This window comes from Cyanistes caeruleus, chromosome Z (assembly GCF_971803275.1).
Source record: "Cyanistes caeruleus chromosome Z, bCyaCae1.hap1.1, whole genome shotgun sequence".
Lineage (NCBI taxonomy): Eukaryota > Metazoa > Chordata > Aves > Passeriformes > Paridae > Cyanistes > Cyanistes caeruleus.
The window spans coordinates 24,524,035-24,551,199 of record NC_141732.1 but is presented as its reverse complement, the minus strand read 5'-3'; the positions used below and the strand labels follow the sequence as shown (position 1 = coordinate 24,551,199).

The following is a 27,165-nucleotide window of genomic DNA, read 5'->3' as shown; positions in this document are numbered from 1 at the left end:
TCTATTTGATGTCTTCTTTTCAAGTCTATTCATTCAGCTCAACCTATTTTTCTTTTTTATTATGTGATACTCTCAAACTGGCTTTTACAGAGCTATGTCCTCTTGGTGACCAAATATGTAAATAGACTGTAATAATAGTAATAATAATAGTAATATTAATAATAATAATAATAATAATTAATAAATACATCTATAAAAGCTCTGCAGCTGTAGATCCAGCATAACAGTGTGCACAAATATTTGCTCTCTGAAGAGGTTAGCTAATGCAAATTCACTCTCTGTATTTCTTTTAGGGTTGGACAATACAAATATAATACAAACGTTCTGCATTTGCAGCGGCCTGAAGGATGATGTGGATTGGTTCATGTGTGGTAACATGTTTACTGATACCTATTTGAGTCCTTTGAGAATTACTGCTCCCTCTTAGACATGTTTTCCTCCCTAACTTGACTTAATCACTTTAATTTTTATTTCTTGCTTTTCTGCCAAGAGGTTATTTATTCTTTTATCTGTTCTTCTCCAATGACTGGTTTGTTTATCAAATATCTCTCTGCAATTTCCTGGAATAATTTTATTATTATTTCTTCTCCAAACAGCTTTTGTTCAAAGTGCCGACAACACAAACACTGAAATGTACTTCAGTGACTACTGGTTCTAGAAAATTTGATGGACAGAGGATATATCTGAAATTAACACGAAGTTAAGTTGCTTCACCTTCAAAATTTACCAGAAGCACTGATCAACCAGAAAGGTTCCAGTGACTGGAAGTTGGCAAACTTGGCACCCATGTATAACAAGGTTTTGAAGAAACATCCAGGAAAGAACAGGCCCGTCAACCTGATTTCAGTGCTAGATAAGTTCACTGACCAGAACATCTTGGCTATCCTCATTCAAAACGTACAGGACAACCAGGGGATCTCACCCATGGCATGTGTTTATGAAAGACAGGCTCTGCTTGATCAACCTGACCTCATTCTGTGACAAAGGGACCTGCCTAGTGGATGAGGAAAAGGCTGTGGACATGTTTTATTAGATTTTAGTAAAGCCAGTTAGTAAATATGGTTTCCCACAGTATTCTTGTGGAGAATCTGGCTGCCTATGGTGTGGATGTTCTGCTCACTGAGTGAAAAATTGGCTGGATGGCAGAGCTGTGAGGGTGTTGGTGAGTGTATTTAAATCCAGACTGCGGCTGGTCAGTGGTGGTGTTCCCCAGGGCTCAGGGTTGGGGCCAGTGCTGTTTATTGTAATCAACAACATGGACAAGGGGATCACATGCATTGTCAGTAAATTCACAGATTATGCCAAGTTGGGCCGGAGTGCTGATGTGCTGGAGGGCAGGAAAGCTCTCCAGAGGGATCTGCACAGACTGGATTGAAGGGTTGAGGCCAGCTACATAAGATTCACCTGCACTTGGACCACCTCAAGCAGTACAACAGGCTTGGAGCAGAGTGGCTGGAAAGCTGCCTGCAGAAAATGACCTAGAGGTGTTGGTTGACAGCAACATAAGCCAGCTGTGCCCAGGTGGCCAAGGGCATCCTGGCCTGGGTCTACAGTAGTGTGACCAGTAGGACCAGGGCAGTGACCATCCCCGTGTACTGGTGAGGCCACACCTTAAGCCCTGTGACCAGCTCTGGGCACCTCATAACAAGAAAGACATTGAGGCAGCTGGGGTTGTTCAGCCTGGAGAAAAGGACACTGAGGGGATGCTCTCTACTGAGGGAGGACATTGCTCTCTACGATTGCCTGATAAAAGGTTGTAGTCAGGTAGGGATTGGCCTCCTCTCCCAGGTAACAAGGACAAGAGGAATTGGCCTCAAGTTGTGCCACGGGAGGTTTAGATCAGCTATTAGGGAAAAAAAATTACAGAAAGGGTTCTTAAGCACTGGAACAGACTGACCACTGAAGTGGTAGAGTCATTGTCCCTGGAAGTGGACAAAAAAAACGGTGTACATGTGGCATTTGAAGACACTTGGACAGATGTATCCAAACTGGTCTATTCCAGCTCCTGTAAATATTGTAGATGTGTAAGCCTTTTCATATGGACAAATTACCATTTTTAGCACCTCTGTAAAGAAAACTATATTGGTTTCAGTGGCCAAGATGATTTGTTGAAAATTAGTTAGAAATCAGCATCACTCTTTATTGCATAGCACAGATTCATTCCAGGATGGTAAGTCTGTAAAGGATGGTTTACTCAAAGTGTAAATCATTCAACAAACCTATCTTTTATACTTCCTCAGAGCTGTAGACCTACAAATACTCAATGGAAAAAGAAACAGAAGGAAAATATCAGAGTAATAAGAAAAATATGCATATCTGCACTGGCTGCCCTTTTGTAACACAAAAGCATACACTAGGTGCTTATATGTAAACAATGTAATCATGCTTTTGTCTTGCAATACAAGTTAGTTTAGGCTTACAACATCATGCTTGAGAACAGAATTAAAACCACACAGCTTTTCAGTATTTCAGTCTAACTACTACTGGTTTAAAGTTCTTCCTTCCTGATATATTTTAATGTATCAATAATTGTTCCCACTTAGATTTCCAATAATTTTAAATTTTTTTTTCATTCAAGCTTGAAGTTCAGAGGTTTTTGCTATAGCTATCACTCACTCTACCTGTATGCATCCTAGATAGCCATGTTGAGCAGCTATGTGAACAGCAGTATTTCCATCCTGGTCAACTTCATCCAGTGAAATCCCTTGTTCTTGCATAAACTGAAGAAGCCACAGAAGGATTTTCTCCTAAGAGCAAAGAAATGTCACAAGAGATAAGAAATATTGGAAAGCTAAATATACTAGAGGAATACTGGTGCTGTCATCTATTACTAACACTATCCAATAATTCCTTGTTTTCAGTCTGTCTTAACTCTTTAGGTTTAGTGTATCATATGACTCTGGTTTGTCTTTTTGGGGGGTTTGGGTTTCTTTTTTCCCCCCCAAGGTAAAAAAGCTGAAATACCTTATTTTATAAAAAGACATAATAGGAAAAATATGAGTACTGTAACACATTTTGAGAAATTGTGTATAAAGATTTTGCTGGTGATGAAACCTGAGGAAGAATAACACATATATCAATCTGAAAATCAGGTTGTGAGATTTGGTCAGACTTTAAAAGCCTCTCTGGAAAATTAAACAGGATTATGCTCAGATCACAGAGCTGAGCAGTTAGATTCTTCAAATCTATAATCATTCCCCACCTCTGTCTGGTTGAGCTAAAGAAGAAAAAATTCAACTAAAACCAGAAAATAAAGCTACCCTAAGAAATCAATGTATTGACTCATGAACCATTCATATGTCCTGCACATTGGGAAGAATGGGGAGATCTGGACTGCAAAAACTTGTCATTGCAAGTCTGGAAGCCAAAATTGAGGTAGAAACTTTTTTTTTCGATAACACCACCTTTTGTTTGTGTATGTTTGTGTTATACACATTTATTTGGATATTCTCTTCTAACAGTGGAAAGTTATATATGTGCACTAAGCTTTCTTGATTTCTTATTTTTTTCCGAGAGTTTATTTGGGAAAAAATTTTTTCTCTCTAGGAACATGCCATGCTAATCCAGATTAAATTTCACTTTGCCATAATGAATACAATACCTATTGAAAATCTAGAATAAATCTATAGATTACATAGAAAAGTGGGGTTCATTAGAACTTCCCAGCTGCTTTCCCAGTTTTTCTATCTGAAAAGGTGAAAAGACTAAATTACTTCCCAGCATAAAAATTTGTTATTTAAACATGTATTTTTTAATATCTTGCATTGAGACCTGTCATGTTATACTGACTCAGAGCTCCAGTTCAAAGGGGCTTTGTGGATTCTAGTGTTGCTGAGGCAAATGCTGATACACAGGCTTAACCTGCAGCACCTCAGTAGCTTCAGTGACATGTAAGTACATAATCACCCAAAACGAGAAAAGTGGAAAACTGAAACAGACATAAATAAAACAGTACTGAAAGCACATATAGGATCTGAGCAGTAATGAAGTAGAAAAGAGAAAGAAGAAAATGAAGAAAGTTCTATAAAGGTTGGATATAAACCTGCATTTTTTTTTGTGTAAAAGTACCACAGAAATGTTAATCTCAATGGAAAGGTAAGGAATTGTCAGACTCTTCTAGAGCTACTCCAGGATAATTCTGCCCATTCAAACATCTGGGTTCTCTGCTTATTACTTCACAGGGCTACGCTGTCTGATATTTATCTTCTTCATATCTTCACTTTAGCAGCAATTTTGTTCTTTTTACAGGGTGAAGGCATAGGTATTTTGACTTCTTGACTAAATGCCCAACACAGCTGACAGCCAGCATGGAGAGATGACTACAGATCACATATCCCTTTAAAAATACTTCTGAGCAATTTCTCAATATACCAGTGGTGATGGCCAACAAGGAAGAAGAATTATACTACTCCTATGAATTGCCCCTATGTTTTAATAATTACAAGAAAAATATTTTAACAAAACTTATCTGCAGAACTGGGAGACAACTATAGCTTTGAAATCATACACTTCTTTGGAACGTACTATGGATTAGAATGTTAAGCATGTACTGTAATTATATGACCACAACCAGCATGGAGCACATGATGCTTTCTAATCCTTTATCTTATCAACAAGGAAATCAAGTGGATGGGTGGCTCTATTCAATCATTTGTACTTAGGATTACCTGTGCACTAAGTGATCACAGGCATTAGGTCATAGTTCTATTCAGTTTGTGTTTCAACAGATTTATCCTTGACCAAAAACAACCCAGGAAAAAAAAAATTCACTTAAAACTAAGAAAAAGCAAAGCCATCATATATCAAAGTATGCCACATTTCACTTTATTAACTCATATTATGTATTTGCAGGAAAAATGTTTTCAGGAATAGATTTATAGTCTTCAATTTATTCAGCCAAAATGAAAGATAGTAAGAATACATCAGATGAAGACCATGAAAAATAATCACTTTTTTGTTAAGTAATAGGAACTGATAAACACTGATAAATTATTCAGTTACTTATATCTGTTGCTTTTAAGACCTACAATACTTATGCTCTAGCAGTTATTAACACCCCTATGACATATTCTAGACCTACAATAATTCAAATCTCTCTCTGTGCAAAAAGATTTCAGAAAAATTTGGGACAGGCTGCTGACTTCAGTACTATCAGATGACTTCTGGAGAAGAAAGTACAACTAACATGGACCATTTAAATTATTGCATGGCCTAGAAAAGGAAGGGTTAGCATGCTGAAGAGTACTGATTCTACAGCTAATCCTAGCCCCATCACTTGATATTAACTAAATAAACTGGTCTTTCCAGTATCCCTTTGCAATAGAGGAGTAGGAGTGAGTGAAAAAAACACACTGACTTTGTAAAAATGATATTAGACAGGAAAGCAAATATCCTGAGGTATAAAACAAAGGTGTTTTGTTAGGTATCTGAATATCTGAATGTAATACAGTCCTTCCCACTGTGCTCTCCAAAACTTTGTCACCAGGAAGGTGTGCACAGGATCCCTTCTAGATCCTCAGCCATGCTTTAGGCTGGTTGCCAAAGTCTCCCTAGATTCTCTGGAATTCAGAAACCACAAACCCTTGGCATTCCCTACCTTCTGCCTCTTATCAGTGTAGTCCATAGTACCACAATATCCCTGATGGAAAGGTTTTCCATCCCCAAGAAGCTCTAAGTCAGGACTAGGGCGATTTGCACCTAGGACTGCACCACCACCTTCCTGTGACGTGGTGACTTGGCCAGACACAGCTGGCATGCCCTGTAGTCATGACTTATGCCCAGCGTGAAAAGGCCTGCCAACTATCGTGGCTTCTCTTGCATAATCTCATGCTTTAAGAAACCTTTGCTAGGAGCTATGCTGACCAGGCTACTGGTTGACTTTGAGCTTTTGCTCTCTTCAGTCAGATTAATTTATGCGGTCCCTTCTCCCACTGGAAAAATAAAATGTTGCTGATGTGTCCTTGGAGGCAGGCCGCCATGGCTGTAGCTTGATGACCTTTAATGTAGAAACTTTGCTATGAACTCCCTTCTGCTGCCTATTCTAAATTATAATTCTTCATGAAAAATATGGGGTGCATATCTAATGCCTCGGGAAACAATGGATGGACTGACTCTCCTAGAGAAAGATTCAATAACAGGTCTTCCTTGTAAAAATATTACTCTTGTAATTCTGCCAAGACCAGTGTTTACATGGATTATCTCTCATGTAAGTAATGGTAAAATAAATTAAAGCTTCCAGGACAGCGCCAAGTAAGCATTTAAATTTCTCAAGTTTTTTTCTTTTCTCAAAGTTTTTTTTTTTTTGCTTAGCACACTCGGGTAAGGTAGTCTGGCACCCCTTCAGCCTCAATATTTCCTCATGTTTTAAGGTTGTTTATGGATTATTAAAAAAAAAAAGATAATTGGCATTACATATGAACTTTCTTTGGCATTCAGCTAACAAAGAAAATTTGGCAGCAATTTATATATCACCTTTTCAAATTTCATGGATGGCTGATTGTAGCTGGTGTTTCTTAAGTGGTAGAGCTTCCGTTCTGCTTTGAAAAGAATCTAGAGAAATTGTGCCAGATCTGTTTCTGGCAGTAGATAGCACAGCTCACTGAAAAAACCCCATAACTTCATTGGATTTGGTTTATATAAATATCTTCAGAGATGAGGACAAAATTAGGTTAATCAAGTGAAGATATGAATTTAAGTTCACATGCAACTTTCTCTTCCAAACTTTTTCTTCCCAGTAGCAAGCACTTTTTCTCTGATCTGGCTCACATCTCTCTATCCTCTGTGCTGAGTTTACAGCAAACTTGCTAACACCAGCAATCTGTATATCCAGCAGGGTCCTGTCTCACACCAGCAACATCTGTGTAGTAGGAAAGTGCAGAAAAAGGAGGTCTTTGCACAGCATGGAAACAAGGGTGTCTGTGTGCCTATGGAAACAGCAGGAGAAAAAGTAGACTCACAGCTCCATAGCTTTCCAAAACCACCTCCTCTCCTTCCCTACTCCTTCAGTGAATTCATGGTTGGACAGAAGCAGTTAGCAGCCAAAAGATGCCACAATAATTGTATGCCATTGAATGAGACAATCACACACAGCAAAGAGTTCTTTTCTTAGTGGTTGTATTGTGATTGTTCTCTCATAAGAAAAGAAAAAAGCATTAGCACAAAATCAGTGAGGTTTGGTGTCCCTGTCAATGTCTGGGGAGTTGGAATTAGATGACCTTTAAGGTCCCTTCCAACCCAAAACAGTCTATGATTCTGTGATTCCATGATTTATCTTGAATGTCTGTCGAAGAAACTGTGGGATAAAACGGTCCATCTGCCCAAGAGATTAGAGAAGAAAAATCCATCACTCTTCCTTCCACAGTAGACTCTGGAGAAGGTCCCTTGAAGAGGGGTTATTGCAAGACATTCTTAGGAAAAAGCAGACATTGTGGAAACAGAATTTAGTGCAATTAAGTGGCATACATGTTCCTCCAGATATTAGCAAAGCACTAGAGTGCCACCCTTCTGTGGTGTTTCATTGTTCTATCAATGGGCAAGTTAGGTGTGAAACAGGATTGATTTACAATTAGCTCAGCTGGCTAGAGCATGGTATTAATAACACCAAGCTTGTGCGGTCAAGCCCCATATGGACCATTTACTTAAGAGCTGGGCTAGATGATCCTTGTGGGTCCCTTCCAAATCAGAATATTCTGTGAATCTACAATTTATTTTTTCTATGTAGTTTTTAATGACAGTGACTGAAACTAGACAGATGACGTTCAAGTTCCACTATACTTCACTGTCAATTCAATGAATTCTTAAATTGCAAAATTTTGTTGCTCTTCTGATGTGTCCTATGACTCCTCTAGATGACAGCTTATCTCTGTAGGCATTCTTGGGATTTACTGGTTGGCCTAACATGCCAGCTGATCTTCTCCTTGCTACTCTTCAAATCTTATAAAACATAACCTAACCAACCAAAAAGCAAACAATCAAACAATCAAACAAACAACTTTAGAGGGAAAATGCTGAAAAAATTATACAGATTAAGTTGGGAAAGATATATATATATGTATCTATACTTCAACTAATTAAGAACACCTGTAATTAAAAGCCACAAAATTACACGTGTACTTTAATTTAAATTCTTGTGTATCTAAGTAATCTATTTGAAAAAGTAAAAGAAAGTCATACCTGCCCATAGCAACCTGCATAATGAATAAGGCTTGGGTGGTCTTTTGAGCAACTGAGTTCTGCAATAGCTTCCGTTTCGCTCACCATCCACCGAACACACTCCAGTTGACCGTTCTAAACAAGCAAAAAAAGGTCTAAATTCCAGCTGCTTCCATTCTACTAGAGACCAAAAAGCTTATCAGAATTATTGAAAATTTCCAGTTCGATTAAGAAATTAAAGAATAAACCAATAACACCTTTTGTCTTTTTCTGCAGAAACTCTGGCTTATTTAACAATGGGTTCCTTCCAAAAATATTTGAGCATACTCTGTCATTCAGAGAAGAGAGTGTTCTTCCTGTAAGTGAAGGTTCCCCAGCACAAGTATTTCTAATGATGATCTACATTGTCCCAGGTCATTGCAAAGTTCTGTAAGAACTTTTAAGTGATCTGGCTTAACTAAATCTTGTGGCTCTTGATCCTTACTTCCAGAGTGGTTTTCAGCACAGATACAATGATACTTATTTTTCTTGCTCTTCCTTTATACCTCTGTAACTCCCATAATGTTGTACTACATTGGGTGTGCACCTATTTTCCACAGAAGTGGTAAGTGTCAGAATTTATTGGCTTACACATTACATATCTACCTTGAGAAAACAAGAAAGAAAAATTGCTAAAATTTTGTCAGTCTTTAAACTGGCAGGCTGCAACTATACAGTTTGACATGGGCCAGTATTTCAGAGCATTTCATTAGTGCAACTAGGTATCAGTTAAATTTTCTAATCATATGGCTTGGCCCAGAAAAATAATAAAAAAAGACAACCCTGCCACCTGCACTAGGGCCCCAGGTCATTGAAATGATGCCTCAAATAAGCAAAACTGCAGGTTGGAATCCACCGATCTTCTCAGTTTCCAAACTCTTCCCAGGAAGTAAGTAACAACAACCTCCCCCCACCAAAGAAACAGAAACTCTTGTATTACGTTTCACCCCCTCCCTTCTTCGGGAAGAAGATTCTTAAATACCTTTAGGGTATTCAAAAGATCAAAGGAATGACATTGAACCATTCACTCTCACTAAAGAACCAGAACCCTATGGTTTAATCATCAGCTTTCCTGCCCTATCTTTTTTTTTAGTGTAATCATGCCATGAATTTTCCTATCTTCCTACATAGTAAGTTTTCCTGTAAACTTGGACATTAATTTTTATTTTTTTTTATTTTAACAGGTTGTTCTGCAACATGTACATTTTAACTTTGGTGCAACTGCTTTAGACAACTGAGAATTTTCACCTTGAGGTGTTTTATGCTTTGTAAACTTGTCCTCGACTTGTCTTACAAGATTATACCAGTACTTGCAAAAAATCAAGAAACTGTTATGCTCCCTAAAGAAACAACTGAATCCAAGTTAAATGAAAACTGCTTGAAATATAACAAATAGTCTTTAAATGCAGTAGAGCGATTTAAAAATTCATGCATATGCATTGACAACGATGTAAAAATTGTCATTGTAATACAGTGGATATAACATCTTGTGTAGTAATCCATTTTACTTTGCTTATGTAGTCCCAGCCAACAGATTTTTTTCCTCACTTATAAAGCTTGAAAAATAACATCCTGCTGGATGTGTTTCTTACTGCCATCACAGAAGGAAACTAAATGACCTGTATGTTATGTTACAGTATGGAAAGGGCCCATTACCTTTATGGCTAATCCAGCTGGAGTTAGCTGCTCAATGTTTCGTTCATTCAAACAGTCTTCACCCATCAAAGAAGTGAGATGTTGTAGGCATTCTGCATGCCCCTTTGATGCTGCTACATGCAACAGATTGTTGTCACATTCATCATGGATCTTATCCAGATTATCTGCTGCTAAATGTGGCTGTTAAAAAAAATCCGTATGTTAGTTACAACTAAGCATAAAAAGATACATTTATCCTCACAGCCCAAAACACAAGCCAACACAAAGAGGCTTCTCAATAGGCATGTTCTTTTACAAGTCAAAATCCAGACCTTTTCACTTCACTGTATATAACCTGGGTAATACTATCATAAGGATTGAGGTTGGATGTTCATTGGCTTGTTTCATTGTTAAGTTTGTCTCCTTCTCATGCAATTGTCATGCAACAGTGCAAGATCTTATGTGTCTTTAATCTTTGCACATGTCTGATCAACAAAGCAGCTGCAAAAATGCCCACATTTTAATAATTTCTGTCTATTTTTAGTTTTCTCTCCTTTTTTATTTTTGGCATTATATTGATGACTAATTGATGAGAAAACATTCATGACTTCTGAAAGACATTCCTGATTAATTTTACTTACCAAAAAAGAGGTAGCCTACACTAAACGCTGTTTAAAATATAGTTAAAGCATGTGACAGAAGACTTTTATGTGATAGTTTGTTTCCATGAAAATACTTGTTGGGACATTTACTCAAAAGTTCTACACCACCATGATGTAACACATTATTTCTGCCCAATTCTAATTTAAAGACAAAACAGCTGGATTGAGAAACTCCAAAAGAAAAACAGAAGATTGAAGACAGAGTCAAGGAGTAGCAATAACAAAGTTCCTAGAGTTATGCAGTCTTGCCAGAGTATTGTTCCATGACTGTACTTCATGAAGAGGTTTCAACTAGTTTGGGAAAAAAAACGTATTTTCTTACCTATAACATTCTCTTTTTTCCCCCCCAATTCCTATTTTAGGATGAATTTAACTTGCTTTTATTTCTTAAAGAGTGATCTAATATTCTCTTCTGCCTCTGTCTAGTTTTGAATATCTTCCTTTGTTTTTGCTTCTATGCTAATGGCATGCCTTTGTGCTTGAGCTAGACTGCTAAACAGAGAAGCTAAACAAAAATCTAACAAAAACAGTTTTTATACATACACTGTGTCTTCACCAGCTGTTCTGTGTGGAAATCACATGCTCTGCATCATTGTGCTAGCTTGCAACCAATTACTTTGGAAACCATCACTGACAGTGCCAGATCACAGTGCTAGAATTTACTAAAAAAACCTTCATATGGGTCAGAGGCCAGCGAGGCTTTACAGAAAGCTCCTGCCTGAGAATGCTGCTGCAACAAGACAGTATAAACACTCCTGAATAATAATCAGAATACAACAGAAGCCTCTCTGTTCCCATCATCAACCTCTACATAAAAACGGTGGTAAACCAGCAATAATTGAGCAAAGTGACCCACAAATCTGAAAGGAAAAACTCAGCTGGGACTTAAATTTGATACTTAATTTGGTCCTATTAGTTAAAATGTCTGCCTTCTTTATAATTTCAGTGTACTGCATAAAACGGCAATCTTGGCCATGTATACATAAAACTAGTATCATGGTTTTGCTGCATACTTTATTTAAATATTAATACTTTCCATTTGCAATCCCATATGCTTAATTTCTAAGGAGTCTACAAGATAAAAAAGGCAGTGGTTCAAAATACGAACTTCATCAGCTTAGCTGGTTTAATAAACCACATCATAGATCACTTTTATTCTATGTTTCTTATGAAAAAGATGATACTTACCAGTAAAGATATTTGGCCTTCCTTTACAATGTTTAAAATGCTCTTGATTTTTTTCACCTCTTCACTCCTCTCTTCTGGCCCCCCTGCACTGCTCCAGTTCATACCCAGTTCCTCTAGCTGCTTGCTTTCTGCCACTGCTGTCTGCAGGTGGAAAGTCCTCCGGTGGCAGTTTGGCATAGTCCTCTCAGCTTTCTGAGCAAGAGGATCAGCAAGTGTCCTGCTGAGGAAGCCCTTGCCTTGGGCTTCAGATTCATGGGCTGAGCTACACTTAACTGAAGGCTGGGAAAGCTCTAATTCCTCTGATGAATGCTTGTGCTGATCAAGGACAATGGGCTGTGTTTTTCTCAGCTGAGTGCCTTTCACAGGAGACAGCACACAGAACTGCGTCCCGCCAGCAGGCGAGCTCTCTGTGATCCCTGCAGGACAGGTCTTGACACTTAGACCATTCATGGCTGAACACACACTTAGAAGTTTTTTCTCAGGTGCTACTTTTGTAAAAGGAACAGGTTGCTGACTTGATTTAATATAAGGCACATCCAAAATTTCATCCATATCCAGGTCATAGTGCTCCAGCTCCCCAAGCAGAACAGCAGGCTCGGTGCTTTTGCTTTTAAGGCTCTCTCCTTCTCCTGGACTCTGGTCATCATTTGGAGGTGCAGACTGAGAATCACTGCCTTTCTGGTATTCTCCCTTCTGGTTCTTCTGGTCATCACTTTCATTGTTCTCAGAGCATTCTGGCTGGTGCTTTAATGGAGAAACCCTCTTCACTGGTCTGAATTTATTGCATACATCTGCAATTCCTGTTGGTTTCTGCGCATTTCCGAGAAGAGTTGAGACCCCACAGTTCCAGCCGCTGCTGGAAACTAGAGAAATAGAGGATTTAGCAGTGAGTGAGACTTGACATGTGACATGATAGCATGCTTTAAAGATATACCTGGCCAAACACCAGAAACAAGAATTATATGATAACATGCCAGATTCATATCTAAACAGATTTAACGGCATCTCTATCAAAACTGAAGAATTTTACATTCCTAAAAGAAACTTTCTTTGAGGACTTATGATGTAATAATTACAAATAATTAGTTCTAATTAAGTTTTAACCAAGAATTCAAGTTGTCCATGAGCCAACAATGTATACTTGTGCCCAAGAAGGCCAATGGTATCCTGGGGTGCCAGCAATAATCTAGAGGTAATCCTCACCCTTTACTTGGCCCAGACGAGGCCACATCTGAAGTGCTGTGTCCAGTCCTGGGCTCCTCAGTAAAGACAGACACGGGGCTACTGGAGTGGGTCCAGCAGACGGCTGCTACTATTGAAGGACAGGAGCATCTCTCTAACCAGGAAAGGCTGAGGGAGTTGGGCCTGCTCAGCCTTGAGAAAACACAACTGAGGCAGGACCTCATCAATGTCCATGAGTATCTGAACAGATGGTGTCAATAGGATGGACCAGGCTCTGTTCAGTGGTGCCCAGCAATAGCAGGAGAGGCAATGGACAGAAACCGATGCACAGGAAGTTCCACCCGAATAAAAGGAAGAGCTCCTTCACTGTGCAGGTGACTGAGCACTGGGAGAGATTGCCTGAAGAGGCTGTGGAGTCTCACTGTATCTCACTGTAGATATCAAGAACAACCTGGACACAATCCTGTGCCATGTGCTCTGGGATGGCCCTGCTTGAGCAGGGAGATTGGAGCACGTAACACACTGTGGTCCCTTCCAACCTGACTCATTCTCTGAATAACAGCCTAGTGGCATTTACAGGGGTCCTGTCCAACCATGTTAGCTTGTACTCTGCTCTGCATTGAGGGGCATCATAAGAGTAGGATGATTTTCTGGGAGGACAAGAGTTAATCAAAACATTTTAGTGGATTTAACACCAGTAACAACAACTCAATTTTTAAGGCCCGTTTCCTCTGGAAGATGTATTTTTCTTACAAGAACTGGAAGTGCATGAACATCAACTGAGAGCTGGGACTGGTCAGCCTGGGGAAGGAAAGAGTCAGGAGGCATCTCATCATTAACAAGAGATAACAAGGCTGTTTTCCATGACAGGACAAGAAGCAACAAGCACAAAGTAAAATATAAGAAATTATATCTGAACACAAGGAAACACTTCTTTAATTGGGTGGCTGGTCAAACACTGGCATAGTTGCCCTGACTTTTTGAGATCTCCATTGTTAGAGATACTGAGAATTCAACTGGGCACAGATCTGGCTTAACCTGCTTGAGGCTCCCCCTGCTTAAGTACAGTCATTGAACTAGATGATCTTAAGTGGACGCTGCTAACCTAAACAATTTTGTGATTCTCTGATCTAAAAACTAAGCCTACTTATTGAGGTGTGATGATCCTACTGAACTTCTCCTCTCTATGTTGGGCTCCTCTGCCAAACTTTCCATCCCTTACCTGTATACACCCACACCCCCATTCACACCTATAGCTCTGGACCCTCTAGACAATTAATTCACTGCACTGCAGTATAGTCAATCTGACTTGAGAGAAGGAAAGGAGCTCAACTCAACCAAACTCTTAATTCTACCTCTTAATCCTACTGAACTTGAGCTTAATCCTACTGAATTTGCACTCTTTCATAGTCCCAGCTAGTAATATTGATGATCTTCATAGCAAGTGGAATTCTGGCAGAGTTTTCTTTCTTTTGTTATTTTCAGTTGAGGGACTAAAACCACAAAACCATTTAGGCGGTTACTATGTCCCTTTCAATGTACACTAAGAGTTAATACAATCTAAAAGTCACGAATACTGTTTAAACAAAGCAGATTTATAACATGTGCTAACTGCATATCAATGGGATCTAATTTGTGGTCAAAACACACTATTTGCCACGAACACCTTCCTAAGGAAACAGATATATACACTTTCAGTGCAACATTAATATCTGAAGCAAAAGATTAGTATGGCTTAGTAGTTATGGATGTCTGAAAATTACATTAATACTTTTGGAAGTGCTTAAGAAAACATTTCTGAAGAAGAAATAAAAATAATAATAATCAAAAGGCATGTAACTTAGTGGGCCAATACAAAGAACGCACTGTACTGATTTATTTATGTATTGTATAAGATTCTAGGTTCAAAGGCCTACACTTTTATGTTGGTTTTATTTACATGTGAAATTTTTTCCAAGTGATACAGGGAAATGGATACCATATGTTTCCCAGCTGTTTTGTTCTGACAGGAACTATTAAGCACTCAGTATGGAAATGAATTCTGTCTGAGTTTTATGAAAACATTGCTTTCAACACAGGGGTCTAGACAGAGGAAAAAGCATCAATATTTTGTTTGTCGTCACTTTATTTAAGCTTACATTTATTTTGTTGCTTCACTTTCTCCACATTTTAACTTTAATAACATGAATTTACATAAAACTTTGCTGACCAAAGTGTAAAATCAGGCACTGAGAAAAGGCAATGATATTTGTTACAAATCTGCCTCAAATAATTGTGAAGTAATGTATTTCTCCTTTCTTTCATTAAAGTTAGAGCAGAGTAAGGTACTTCAATTTTTTGTTGTTTTTTTTCCCCAACACCTCTTTACAAACACTGTTTTTCCAGGGGGAAAAAGCCAGACTAGCAATAACTAAAAAACAGTTAGCAACATTTTTACTGACTTAAAAGCATCCTCTGAGATGATGATCAACTGAGATGATGAATTTCCACTGCTTTTAATAAAGAATTAGAACATGGCATTTAACCATATAGCTGAAGGGATGAAAGCAAGTCAGACTAGCAGACACAGTATTTCTTTGTGCCATTTACTCCTGGGGAGCTGCATCAGTCCTTAGGCAGTTACAGCATGGTTTCCCTCTACATGACACTGAAGCCATAGCCTGGAGTGGATGAGAACACAGCTTGAATCTCTTTCCTTCTGCTTTCAGATGCTTGCTCCCCAAAGGAGCAAAAGCAAGTGTTGTCTATAGCCTCCAAAGCACCAGCACAGCAGGAGTTACATTGAGTAGTCTTAAACAGCTGTTCCAGAGGAAAAGCCTCTTGCTCATCTCTCCATACTTATGAACTCAGACAGGGGCCATTAAAAGTCTGGGTCAAATAAATACTGTTTGATTATTTTATAAACAACAGTAAAAGATGGTCTGAGTTTAAGACAGGGGGCTAGAATGTGGAGCAGCTAGTTTGATTCCAGAATCTGACAAATAATTCTGGTGTACTCCTAAAAGGTGATGAAATTTTTTTCCCAACTATGCGTCAAAAGTATTTCCCAAACTTTTATTCATTAATATAAAAGACTTGGATAATAATACTATTGTATTACTGAGACAAAAAGTGTGAGGAACACAAAAACTGCAGACTTCATTCACATCAGTAAAGAAGCATCTGATAGACCTGAGGTGTCAAATATTTCTTTGGTACAAAAAACCCCCACTTTATCTGATGAAAACCTGCAAGGGTCAAATTTGAAGATGTAGTTCTTCACCATATATTGTGCTCTATGGTTTGTTTTTTTTGAAAAAGACAAAACTCAAGTGAGTCCAGAGGCCTGCAGGCTTATTTATAGGCTTTATTATCTACTTGTTTACTTACAGATGTCTTAGAACTACTGGGGGCAAATATGCAGAACAGAGGGACAACAAGGAAGTAACTTCTCTTTCAACTTAATCCCCATCTGAATCTATTTTCAGGAATCAAAATTGATCCTTACATAACATGTTCCCAGTTGGAAGCATCTGTTGACTTCAGAGTATTTTTCAATCATCTCTGTGTCTAGAGCATGGTGACAGGTGGAGTTTTATCTGATATACAAGCATCTGTGGAACTACAGGGTAACTGAGTTTTCTCCAACCATCAAGATAACTTCATGCACAGATGACCTTTTACACTTGTGACAGGCAGTTTCTGTGATATTTATGGTCTAATGCCAAACATCAAAATGCCTCTAAATTGTCCTGAGTATTATGAAAATATCAGTATCATGTTTTACTTTAAGAAAGTCTTTGAATAGCATTGACAACTGCCCATATTTTTTTAAATGCAGTATTTCAACATATTCCTCATGTAATATTGGCAAGGGACCTGCAGCAAGTCTACATAAAGCTTCATAGTTTGAGTTTTACTGTCATCTGAAAGAAATGCCTGAGCTTCTTCCTTGATATGCCTTCAGCAGAGACTTGAATCAGTTAAGACCTGCGTTAATTCCAGGTCCATTTGAAACACTGTGATTCTGACTTTGTATACAGGAGCTGAAGTGTTGACTACAATAGGGAAACTTTCCAAAAATTCATGGTTGTTATCACCAATGTATCTCTGACATTTATAGAAGTATGTGGCTCCATGTGATAGAGGAAGAGGTGTCTCTTACAAATAAATAGAAAATTAGAGCCAGATAAGAATATTTATTTACTCCTTTATTAATATCACAAAATTCATATTTAACTGAATTCATTTTGACTGAAGGTGGCACTGTTTTACAGTTTTAATATATCAATAACTTGTACCAGGAATACATATTAGAGTTCTTTAACATAAACTGTATAGCATGAGAACCTGAATTAAGGAACAACCCTGCACAGGAAAGAATGGAAAGGGTTTGTGGAATTTCAGGTCACTCTAAAGAAGAAAGAAGGAGTAAACAGGGTAAATAATAATTAATGCTCTTAAATAGCAGGACATCTTATCCAGGTACTTCAAACATTTTGTGTCTCAGTGAATATTTTTTTCTTATATTGGCTTGAGGAAGAATAATACAAAAGCTGTCAGTCTCAAGTAGAGAATATAGGAAAGGCAAAGAAAATTTTGAAATTAATAAATTTGGTTTACTCTTGTATAGACTGATCTGTGGATGTAAAAGGAAGGTAGAAAGAAAAGTTCTAATGAAAAACTAGAAGAGGTCATTCTGGCACAAAATGAGTGAAAAAGGAAGAGTGAGGATGCAAAAATTAGGCATGAAAAGAACTGATATGTAACTAGCACAACTGGTTTTTTACTAAGAAAATTCTTCAGTATTCTACCAAGGAATGAACCAATCAGTATTTTGTTGTTTCAGACATATTTATCTCAGAGATATTTGGAGAACTAATCTGTGAAACTGATGCCTTTTAACACTGCTTCCAAATCAAATTTTACTTCATTTTCTCTTACAACTAAAAACTGCCAAAAGCTTGAGACAGAAGTTTTCTGTAACTTTATGTTCATTGATTTATTTATTTTTCTCAGTTAGGAAACTAATATTTTGAGTAATTTTTCAAATGGTAGTTTCTTTGGGAATGAATAAAGCAGTGCAGAAGGATAACTGATGGACATTAAAAGTTAATTTTTATTTACCAATCTGTGAATAAAGATCTAGAGTAGTATATTGCCTTTCATTTGAAACAACCATTTAGTGACAACTGAAAGTCGTCACAGATGACAGAATATACTTCAACAATGACATGGTTCAGTGAAGCTTGTTGAACACAGTTGTCTTGAACTATTTGTTCAAGTGTCCTTAGAAAATCTGCCCAGAAATAAATGCAATCAATTTCATGCTTAGTAACAAAAGCATAAAGGACTGATTTCTGTTTCAGTTCTTCAGTCTATATTAAACAATGCTGGAAATCAACAGGCACTCTGGCTAACACTTCATTGCAGGAAGAATGTGCTGGCTAGGTCCATTTCTAAACCACACTCTTTAATTTTCCATCTTTGAAGATTAAAAAAAAATACAGAATCACAGAATATTCTGAGTTGGAAGGGATCCACAAGGATCATTGAGTCCAGCTCCTAAGTGAATGGCCTGTACAGGGATTAAACCTACAGTCTTGGAGCTAATTAGCACTTTGCTCTAAACAACCGAGGTAATGTCCACCTTAGTGGTTATTATGTTACCTAAAAGATCATTATCTTGATGCATGATTGTAGAAAAAATGATTACCCTTAATCACATTTTATTGTGGATAAACCATGATTTTCCCTCCAATTTTTTGCCAATACCAAATTGGCACATATATTTTGGTTCCAAGGATCCCTTGGAATTTTTCTGAGTCAGAATTCCCTAAATCCAAGAAGGACTCAGAGAAGTCATAAGGGACTTGTTTGCAGCAAGTTTGCAGATGATACAAAATTAGGAGGAGCTGGTTATTCCCTCTGAAGACAGAGAGGCCCTGCAGAGAGACCTTGAGAAATTAGAGGCCTGAGCAATCACCAAATGTATGATGCTTAAGAAGGGAAAGTGATGCATTCTGCACCTGGGATGAGGGAACCCTGGCTTTACAGACAGACTGGGGAATGAGAGGCTGGAGAGCAGTGCCATGGAAAGGGGCCTGGGGTTCCTGGTCAGTGACAAGCTGACCCTGAGCCAGCAGTGCCCTGTCAGGCAGGAGGGCCCCGGTGTCCTGGGGTGCATCAGGCCCAGCATCACAGCCGGGCAAGGGAGGGGATTGTCCTGCTCTGCTCTGAGCTGGGGCAGCCTCACCTCCAGTGCTGGGGGCAGGCCTGGGTGCCACAACACAAAAAAGACATTGAGGTGTTAGGGAGTGTCCAAAGGAGGGCCATGAGGATGGTGAAGGGCCTTGGGGGGAAGCCATGTGAGGAGTGGCTGAGGTCACTTGGTCTGTTCAGCCTGGAGGAGACTGAGGGGAGACCTCACTGCAGTGACAGCTTCCTTGGGAGGGGAAGAGGAGGGGCAGGCACTGACCTCTGCTCTGGGGTGACAATGACAGGATGTGAGGGAGCAGCCTGAAGTATCAGGAGAGGTTTAGGTTTGGTATCAGGAAAGGTTCTTCACCCAGAGGGTAGCTTTTTACTGGAACAGGCTCCCCAGGGAAGCGTCACAGCACCAGCCTGACAGAGCTCAGGAAGTGTTTGGACAACGATCTTGGGCACATGGTGTGACTCTTGGGGTGTCCTATGCAGGCCAGGAATCGGACTTTGATGATCCTTGTGGGAACCTTCCAACTCGGAATATTCTGTGATTCTTCGAATCTGAGTCAGGACCGAGACTATGCTGCTGCATGACTGTCATGCACATCTTGGAAAAGAGTGAGGAAAGGAACAGGACCTTCCCAACAATGCACACCACCAGCCAGTGCTGTACAATAAAGGGAGGTGATGGTGGTATTTCAAGGTGGAAAAACTACACATTGGGAAAACATTTGTCAGACTTTCTAATACCTCCCTTTCCAAAAGAACAAGTAATCTGAGCAGATGTTACAGGCAGTCAGAAATAGTTAAAAAAACCCCCAAAAAGCCTGCTGAAGTGAAATGCTTGAGAAGACACACTGACATCTAAACACGAGTATTTGTCTAGGATTAGAAGTCCTTGGAGTAATTTGAAAACAATGTAACCAAATACTTTCATATGTTACTAACTTATTATTCAATGTTTGCATGAAAGGAGGAAAAGAAAACAGAAAGGACAGGGCTATTTACCAAACGTATCTGCAAACAATAGTAACACTTCCATATTATTAGCCATATAGTTAAAGAAATGTTAATTCCATAATGAGGAACTGGTCTGGTTTATGTCTGTTCTAACAATCCTGCTGGTGAAAATAGTTGCCTATATATATATATATATACATATATGTATATATGTATACGTATATATATATATATATATAAAAAATATTTTTTCAAGTATAAAATTGAATGTTACCTTCTCTATAATTTTGTCTTAACTGTCTTAGTGACTATTTTCCTGAGACAAAGATGACAGACAACTGCCTTTTAGACTGTGACATGTCTTGCCTGTGATCAATGTTTGCTTAACTTGTAGTTCTTCTAAAAAAATAGTTCTTGGGTAGTTCTACTTTCATAGCCCTCTCTGTTTTAAAGGAGAAATGCAACCTCTTAACTAAGCAGCATGAGGTAGAAAGCTGGATCAGCTCTCTGTAAGACCTCTGAGTTCTTCTATTTGTAACTACTTGAATTAACAAAGGAATGGAGATATAAAATAGTATAAATGCTTCATGCTATAGTATGAAAGATTTATTATATAATCTATTTTCATAAAAAAATAGCACACATCATCAATACTTTGGAAACATTATTTTAATGATCCACAGTATAGGGAAGGCAAAAGACTGTGTCAAAATCAACTATGAAAAGTTATCAAATGGAGCCTTACACAATGTTGACTAATCCAGCTCTGTTTATATTTTAAGATACTTGAGATACTGAAGTCCGTTCAGATATGTAAAGTGATAAACTTCTGTTCAGCATTATATTATATTACTCAGTGATTAAGCAGAGTAAAAGCTGAAGTATTTCAGTACTCCCATTCACCAAAATAAGTGGTAAGTAGCAACAAAATCCAGCTTTCAGTACTATTTCCACTTTGCCAATACTACTATCAGTGCAACAGATCTCTTTTTCACTCAAAACTTTTAACCAATCTGCAATTAACTTCCACTGGCAGACACCCCAGAGCTACTGCTGTCTTCCACCAATCCCTGTATTTGCTTCTGTCAAACGCTTTTCAAGGGAATAGTACTGATGTAATTAAAATCATAATCAAAAAATGTCTGTCTGCAGAAGAAACTATGGAACAAGAGAGATATATAGTAAATTGTCAGCATCCCACACTCTGAATGAAGAGCCAGCCCATAACCAGTATTTCTTCCTTACTATTGGACTGCATTTTACTTTATGACTAATACCTGAATTTTAAATGGAGAAAGAAGAATGGGAGGAGAAATATGGGAGAGAATGGTGGGAGCATGTGGGGAGCAACGAGGGATTAAATGCTATGGAGAATGGCAGGGAAGAAGGAGAAGCAGAAGGGGGAAGAAGTGGGTGAAAAAGAGGAGAGGAGAGGAGGAGGCAGGAGGAATGAGAGAAGAATGGGAGAAGAAAAGTGTGGAGCAATGGTGTGACAAATAGAACAGGGAGAGAGCAGGGAGAGTGGGAGTAGGAATGTGAAGAAGGGAAGAAAGGAGGAATGAAATGGGACAAAGGTGGAAGATGGAAGGATGCAAGGGATGAGGAAGGGGGAAGAACCAGCAAGAGGAAAGAAGAGAGAAGAAAAGGGGTAGGGATGAGGCATGGGAAGGATAGAAGGGTGAAATGGGGCAGGACTGAAAGAAAAAGGGGTATATGGAGGGGAGGATGGAGGAGAGGATAGGGGAGGACGGGGGAAGACTAGGGTAGAATGAGACAGGGCAATCTGAGGGGATGGATTAGGAGTCTTCACCCTTTACATTTCTTCCCTGCTCTTGCTTGCAACAAGTAATAATGTGTGTGCAATCAATGCTGTGCCCTGTGTGGGCAGTAATCTGCAAGCAAGTATTTTAAGGAGAGCTTTGCTTCTCTTTATTGGAAAGGACAGCGGCATGTGGTAACCTGGCCTTTACCAACTCTGTTAGAAGAGAGTTTCCACTTAAGTTAAACACAGTCGAAATTTTAAAAAGTCTGAAAGGAAACATAGAAATAAAACTTGCTGAAGTATAGCATGGTTCTTAAGTCCTTCCATGTATCATCCCAGGAATTACAGATCTCCTGTTTCTGTTATGAAAGTACTTGATGAAACAACATTAACAGAAGTTCAATTAAAAGATCAAAAAGCACAATAAACTTTTCATAGCTCAACAAAAATGCTTCTCTTACCAATTAATTTCTCCTCCATCAGGAAGAGAAAAATAAAAGCGGATTAATCTGATTTACAGAGTGAAAAACAACACTGAATGCACTTTTTGTCAGGGGGCAGGGGGAAGGTCTCCAGCTGGTTCTCATCTATATGCCATGATTCTTCATTTAGTTTACACTATTAAACTAAAAAACTCAGCTTTAATCTTAACTATTACAGTATGCCTTAGAGTAGATTCTATCATGGAGCATCCTTGATACAGAGTTTCAGACTCTGGCAAAACATCATCCCTCAGACTGGTCATGGCCATATGGGTAGTAAATGTATCCAACATTTTTTCATTGGCGCCTACATTATTACGTCTTGTCACCAATGGTTTCTCGGGTTTTCAAGTAAATTGTTGCACATACTGTGGTTTGGAGCTGCTGAGATGAAGCCCTACATTTATCTGTATACAGCCAAATCCTTTTTTGGAACTTTCTTTTCTTCTAATGAACTAACATCTGTTGAAAAAAAAGAAACTCATGTTTCCAGAACACTGTACATAAATGAGAAAAAAACAAAACAACAGGACACTGCCAATAAGTTATTGTTGCCAAATTGTACATGATTAAAATAAAAAGCCTAGAATATTATGGGTGGACAGAAACGGGTGTCATACCTGATCTGTCTTCATTTTGTGAATCACACCTTCTACATAATTCTGGGATGGTCTTGAGGGAAGTTACAGAATACTGTAAAAAAGGAGAAAAAATGTATAGAGGTAATAATTAAAAAAGATAAGAAGTAAGATTTTCAAGAGGTTCAAGTGTCATGGACACTAACTAAATCTACAAACCAAAGCTGCTTCTGGCAGTCTGATGGCCTTCTAAGGTTGAATGAGAACAGCAGATGGCACCTGCTTTTGTTTCCCACCTTGAGACATATGAAACAGACTTTCAAAGCTAGAGCAAAGTACCTCCTCACCTCAGATTTCCCCTTCCTACAGGTCACCATTATTCAAGGCACAAATACAACGCAACACAATGTGAGGTCAGGCCACATTCAGGCTTCACCATAAACTCCAAGGGTCTCATTTTGTCCACCTATGTACCTATTATGGTGTTGCACTGCAACAATGACCATGCTTAAAAATTAGAATTCAAGCTGTCACAAATCAGTATGTAAAAGGGATTCAGAATATCTGTGCTGTACAGATCTGATTTAAGAGAGGGGTGTGTGTACCCACACATATCAGGCAATAGGTTCATTTCTCTAACCTCGGCTTTAATTAACGCGAACTTGTATTATTATTTTGATGTGACAAAACACATCTGATACGAATCAGCACATTATTCTATGCATTAACCATCCAAAAATGGAAAAAAAAACCCCAGAGGTGCTATAGGTAGTTTACTAAACAGAATTTTTTAGTTTATACACTTGTAGAATACATTTGGTAAGACACAGGATCCTATGCTATAAAACCATACGTTCTGATATGCAGTTGCTTTATAGCAAGTCTTCCTTAATAAAATACTTAAATGATACAGGAATCTCCACTTAGACAAATGAAAATCATTGTATCTATGAAACAAATATCAATTACTTTGCTTATACAAAAAAATTTCCTTATTAAAACTAGGTTTTTTTAAACTTAAATAGAAAAAAAGTTTTTAGGATCAGCACAACTGAAATTTTTCTAAGAATACACAAACACCACACATGTTTTCAAAGAAACAGATATTTTTAGTTGGTGTGCTGTTGACCAATGAAGCAAAACAACTACATATATAACCATATGAACTTTCCATACAAAAAAGAAATGGTGATACATTGTCATGGGTTTTGCTGACAGTTTGTCATTCAGTGTTTGATATGTTTCTAAAGCACAGCTGTCAATTTCCTTCAAAATAATCTGAATTTAAGCTCATGTGACCAGTTGCAGAGTAATGTACTTTTCTGTTACTCAAATGACTGTAGTTACTTCATTAAGCCTAGAAAACCTCCAAGGCCCGACTTTTTCCCTTTGCCAACCTAATTCAGGGATGTATTGAGCAACCTCAACCACAAGAAGAAACCCTCCTAAGTATTCCCAGGATCAACACTGAACTTATTAATTAAAATGTGTAGCAGCACTCCAGAACTACCCAGTGATTCCAATCCCCATTAAACAAGGGGTTTTCTGTAAGGCTGTGACTGCTTCAGGATGTGACAGCCTAAAGAGAAAAAGAACAGAGCTGAGAAAGGGAGAAGGATGCTACTAAAGACAAATTAATACAAGTTAAACACAGACATGGACAAATACCATGTGCTGTGCTTCACTTTAGTCATTGTTTAATAAAGCCTGAGATGTTAAGCTATACATCTTGCTATTTCAGCACAAAGACTTAGAATGCAATGTTGAACTGGTCTAGTAAGATTCTTAAAAGAATCCAAGGAGCATGTCTCCATGGAATATGGTAGCTTCGTAACACCAGCTGTTGCAGTTTAAACTATTACACAGTTTGTAATTCAGTTAGAAAGAGGCCTTTTGTACTCTATTGATATGTGTTTTGTCAGTGAACTTCAAAAACAGAAAGTTGTCTTTTTGTCTTTTTCCTGCTTTCTTGGAAAATCAGATTTTTTTGTTTCAACATTGCTCTAAAATGTATTCAGTTAGTCGTCCCACCGCCAAAAATCTATTGAAAGTTTATAAATGTTATGCATTTTAATAATATTGCTTTAATTTCATTAACAGACTTCCTCCCACTTACCTCTGTTCTCAAAAAGACTTCAGCAAATTTGTATTTCTGCCTTCTGTATTTTGTGGCTAAAATGTAAAGAACCAGCTTTTGGTCCAGGAAGCAACTAAAATTACTTTTTCAAGTGGAATTTTCCCAACCATAAAAACAATCCATTCCCAGCTTTTCCCACTAGAACTGATTTCTCACATTTCTAGCTCCAATTCTAATCATCACTAATGTTTTCTAGCTTTTCTTCAACTGTAAATTTCAAGATAACACAGGACATCAAAGAAATTGAGATTGCAACCCTTCCTTGGAACAGAATTTAAGACTTATTCAACAGCATTTAAAATTACTTCCAACTCTTCATTCAATAATTTCAAAATTTTTTTTGTATACAAAATTGAACTCCACTTCTCACATTTCACCACTTGAATAACCACGTCAGCCAGAGCTGAGGGCCATAACTGAGGGTGTAACTGAAAATATAAGAGCTGAGCACATCATGTTACTTCATTAGTCAATGCTTACTGTGACCTTTGGTATTTAATTAAAGTCTGTTGTGGTTGATAGTGACATTCAGTAACAAACAAAGAGCTTGTTCCTAATCTAATACATGTAATGGAATTCTTGATTACTGTTTGAGATCTGGGTTCCTTTTCTGCATTTAGGGTCTGCCTATGTCCAACCTGAAACAGTGAATTCTAGTAAGTCCCTAAAGAATTTTGTAAGATGGAAGAGCAGTATCAACAGCAAATGAGACAAGAAGCAGAACCCAGCATTCCATGCAAATATAAGATATTCCCAGCTTCTTCCAGACACTGCTAATTCAAAGAAAATGGGACCTCCCTTATAATGCCATACATTTGTTCATTATGTAACACTGCACCATAGAATCTCAATTAATGCTAATGCTAAGCTTTTAAATTTCACATGGTTTTCAAATTTCAGTGCAATGAATTTTAAACAAAACACATGAGAAAAAATATCTTTAATAGGGCTGTTCTGCTCTGTGCCACTTGTCCACCACTTTCAGATGCACTTGTGTTCTAGAAGCATCTGAAATGACTGATGAGTAGTAGCAGAGAAATATTATACAAAATCGTAAAAAACCCAAATAAATTAAATTAAGAATAAAAAATTAAATAAAGATTTATTAAATAAAGAAACAAAAAAAAGTTACCTTTTCAACATTCTCTTGTATCCTAAATGGAGTCAAAATGCAAGCTGCATGCATAGTGCAACTCTCAGACCACATTATCATAATCATGACACCCCCAAAAACATTAAGGACCACGTCCAACTGTTTACAGTATCAGAACTCAAATAATTTACCGCCACAAATGATCTGGACTGGATAAAGACACCAATGACTCTGTCCTGATCCTAAATGCACACCTCTTTGTTTTCATTTTGACACTGAAAACAGGCACCTTCCTCCATTACACCTAATTTTTTCCCAAGTGCTTCCAAGTAAACAGTCACATTTCAGTTAATTTGTGATAGTGGAAAACAAAATGCTTCATTTATATAAAAACCTATTAAATTAGTAACTTTACAATGCAATTTCTTAATAATTTATTAACTGTACAACGCCGGTGTATTTCTGAGACATTTATTTGAGAATAGCAAGATATATTGAGAAAAAGTCAAGGAACAATACTTGGCCAGATGTTGCAGGAAGATTTTTCTCAACAGTAGTGTCAAATTAAGCAGCTTCCAAACAAAAAACAGAGAAGGAAAGAGATTATGGTGTGATGCATGTGGGAAATAATCACCTCCCAAGACTAAATGTCTTTCTTACAGCTGTGCTGAGCATTTTTGCAGCACTGGTTAGGTTATTTGTACTATGTGTTGTGCATCTTATATAGATGCTTGATATGTTATTCTTCCCTTTAGCTTCAAAGGGGACTAACACTGTTAGGGGTACAAAATGTCTGTCTGAAACTAACACTTCCTATGAACAGCTTAGTGGACATCTGCATTTTGCTTCACTGAAATGGGAGATGTAAGAGAGAGCTCCAGATGGATGGTAAATAAATCAACCTGCTGCAGCTAATGATTGTGCCTGCACAGCGATGCTGGACCCCGCATGCTGTGCCCAGCAGGACTGGTGGCTGGGCAGGCAAAATCTGGCTGTGTGTGAGCCTGAGGGATGACCCAGCTCTTCCTGTGGCCAAGGAAGGGTGCAGCAGGCTCAGGAGGGGCCCTGTGTTGAGTAAATGGGAGGCTAGCAGCTTAGGCATACTCCTGACCA

At 38.2% G+C, this 27,165-nt stretch overlaps 1 protein-coding gene across 6 annotated transcripts in view; it reads right to left on the bottom strand.

The window, feature by feature from the left end:
• SNCAIP (synuclein alpha interacting protein) overlaps positions 1-27,165 on the bottom strand; it is an 88,134-nt gene that overhangs the window by 18,749 nt on the left and 42,220 nt on the right. For all 6 annotated transcript variants that reach the window (XM_086869050.1, XM_086869048.1, XM_086869049.1 and 3 more), the window contains exons 3-7: positions 22,865-22,937; positions 11,676-12,538; positions 9,847-10,026; positions 8,173-8,286; positions 2,622-2,747 (exon numbers count right to left, since the gene is read on the bottom strand). In XM_086869050.1, the coding sequence (XP_086725176.1) occupies positions 2,622-2,747; positions 8,173-8,286; positions 9,847-10,026; positions 11,676-12,538; positions 22,865-22,937 (1,356 nt within the window). The remainder of the gene's footprint in view (positions 1-2,621; positions 2,748-8,172; positions 8,287-9,846; positions 10,027-11,675; positions 12,539-22,864; positions 22,938-27,165) is intronic.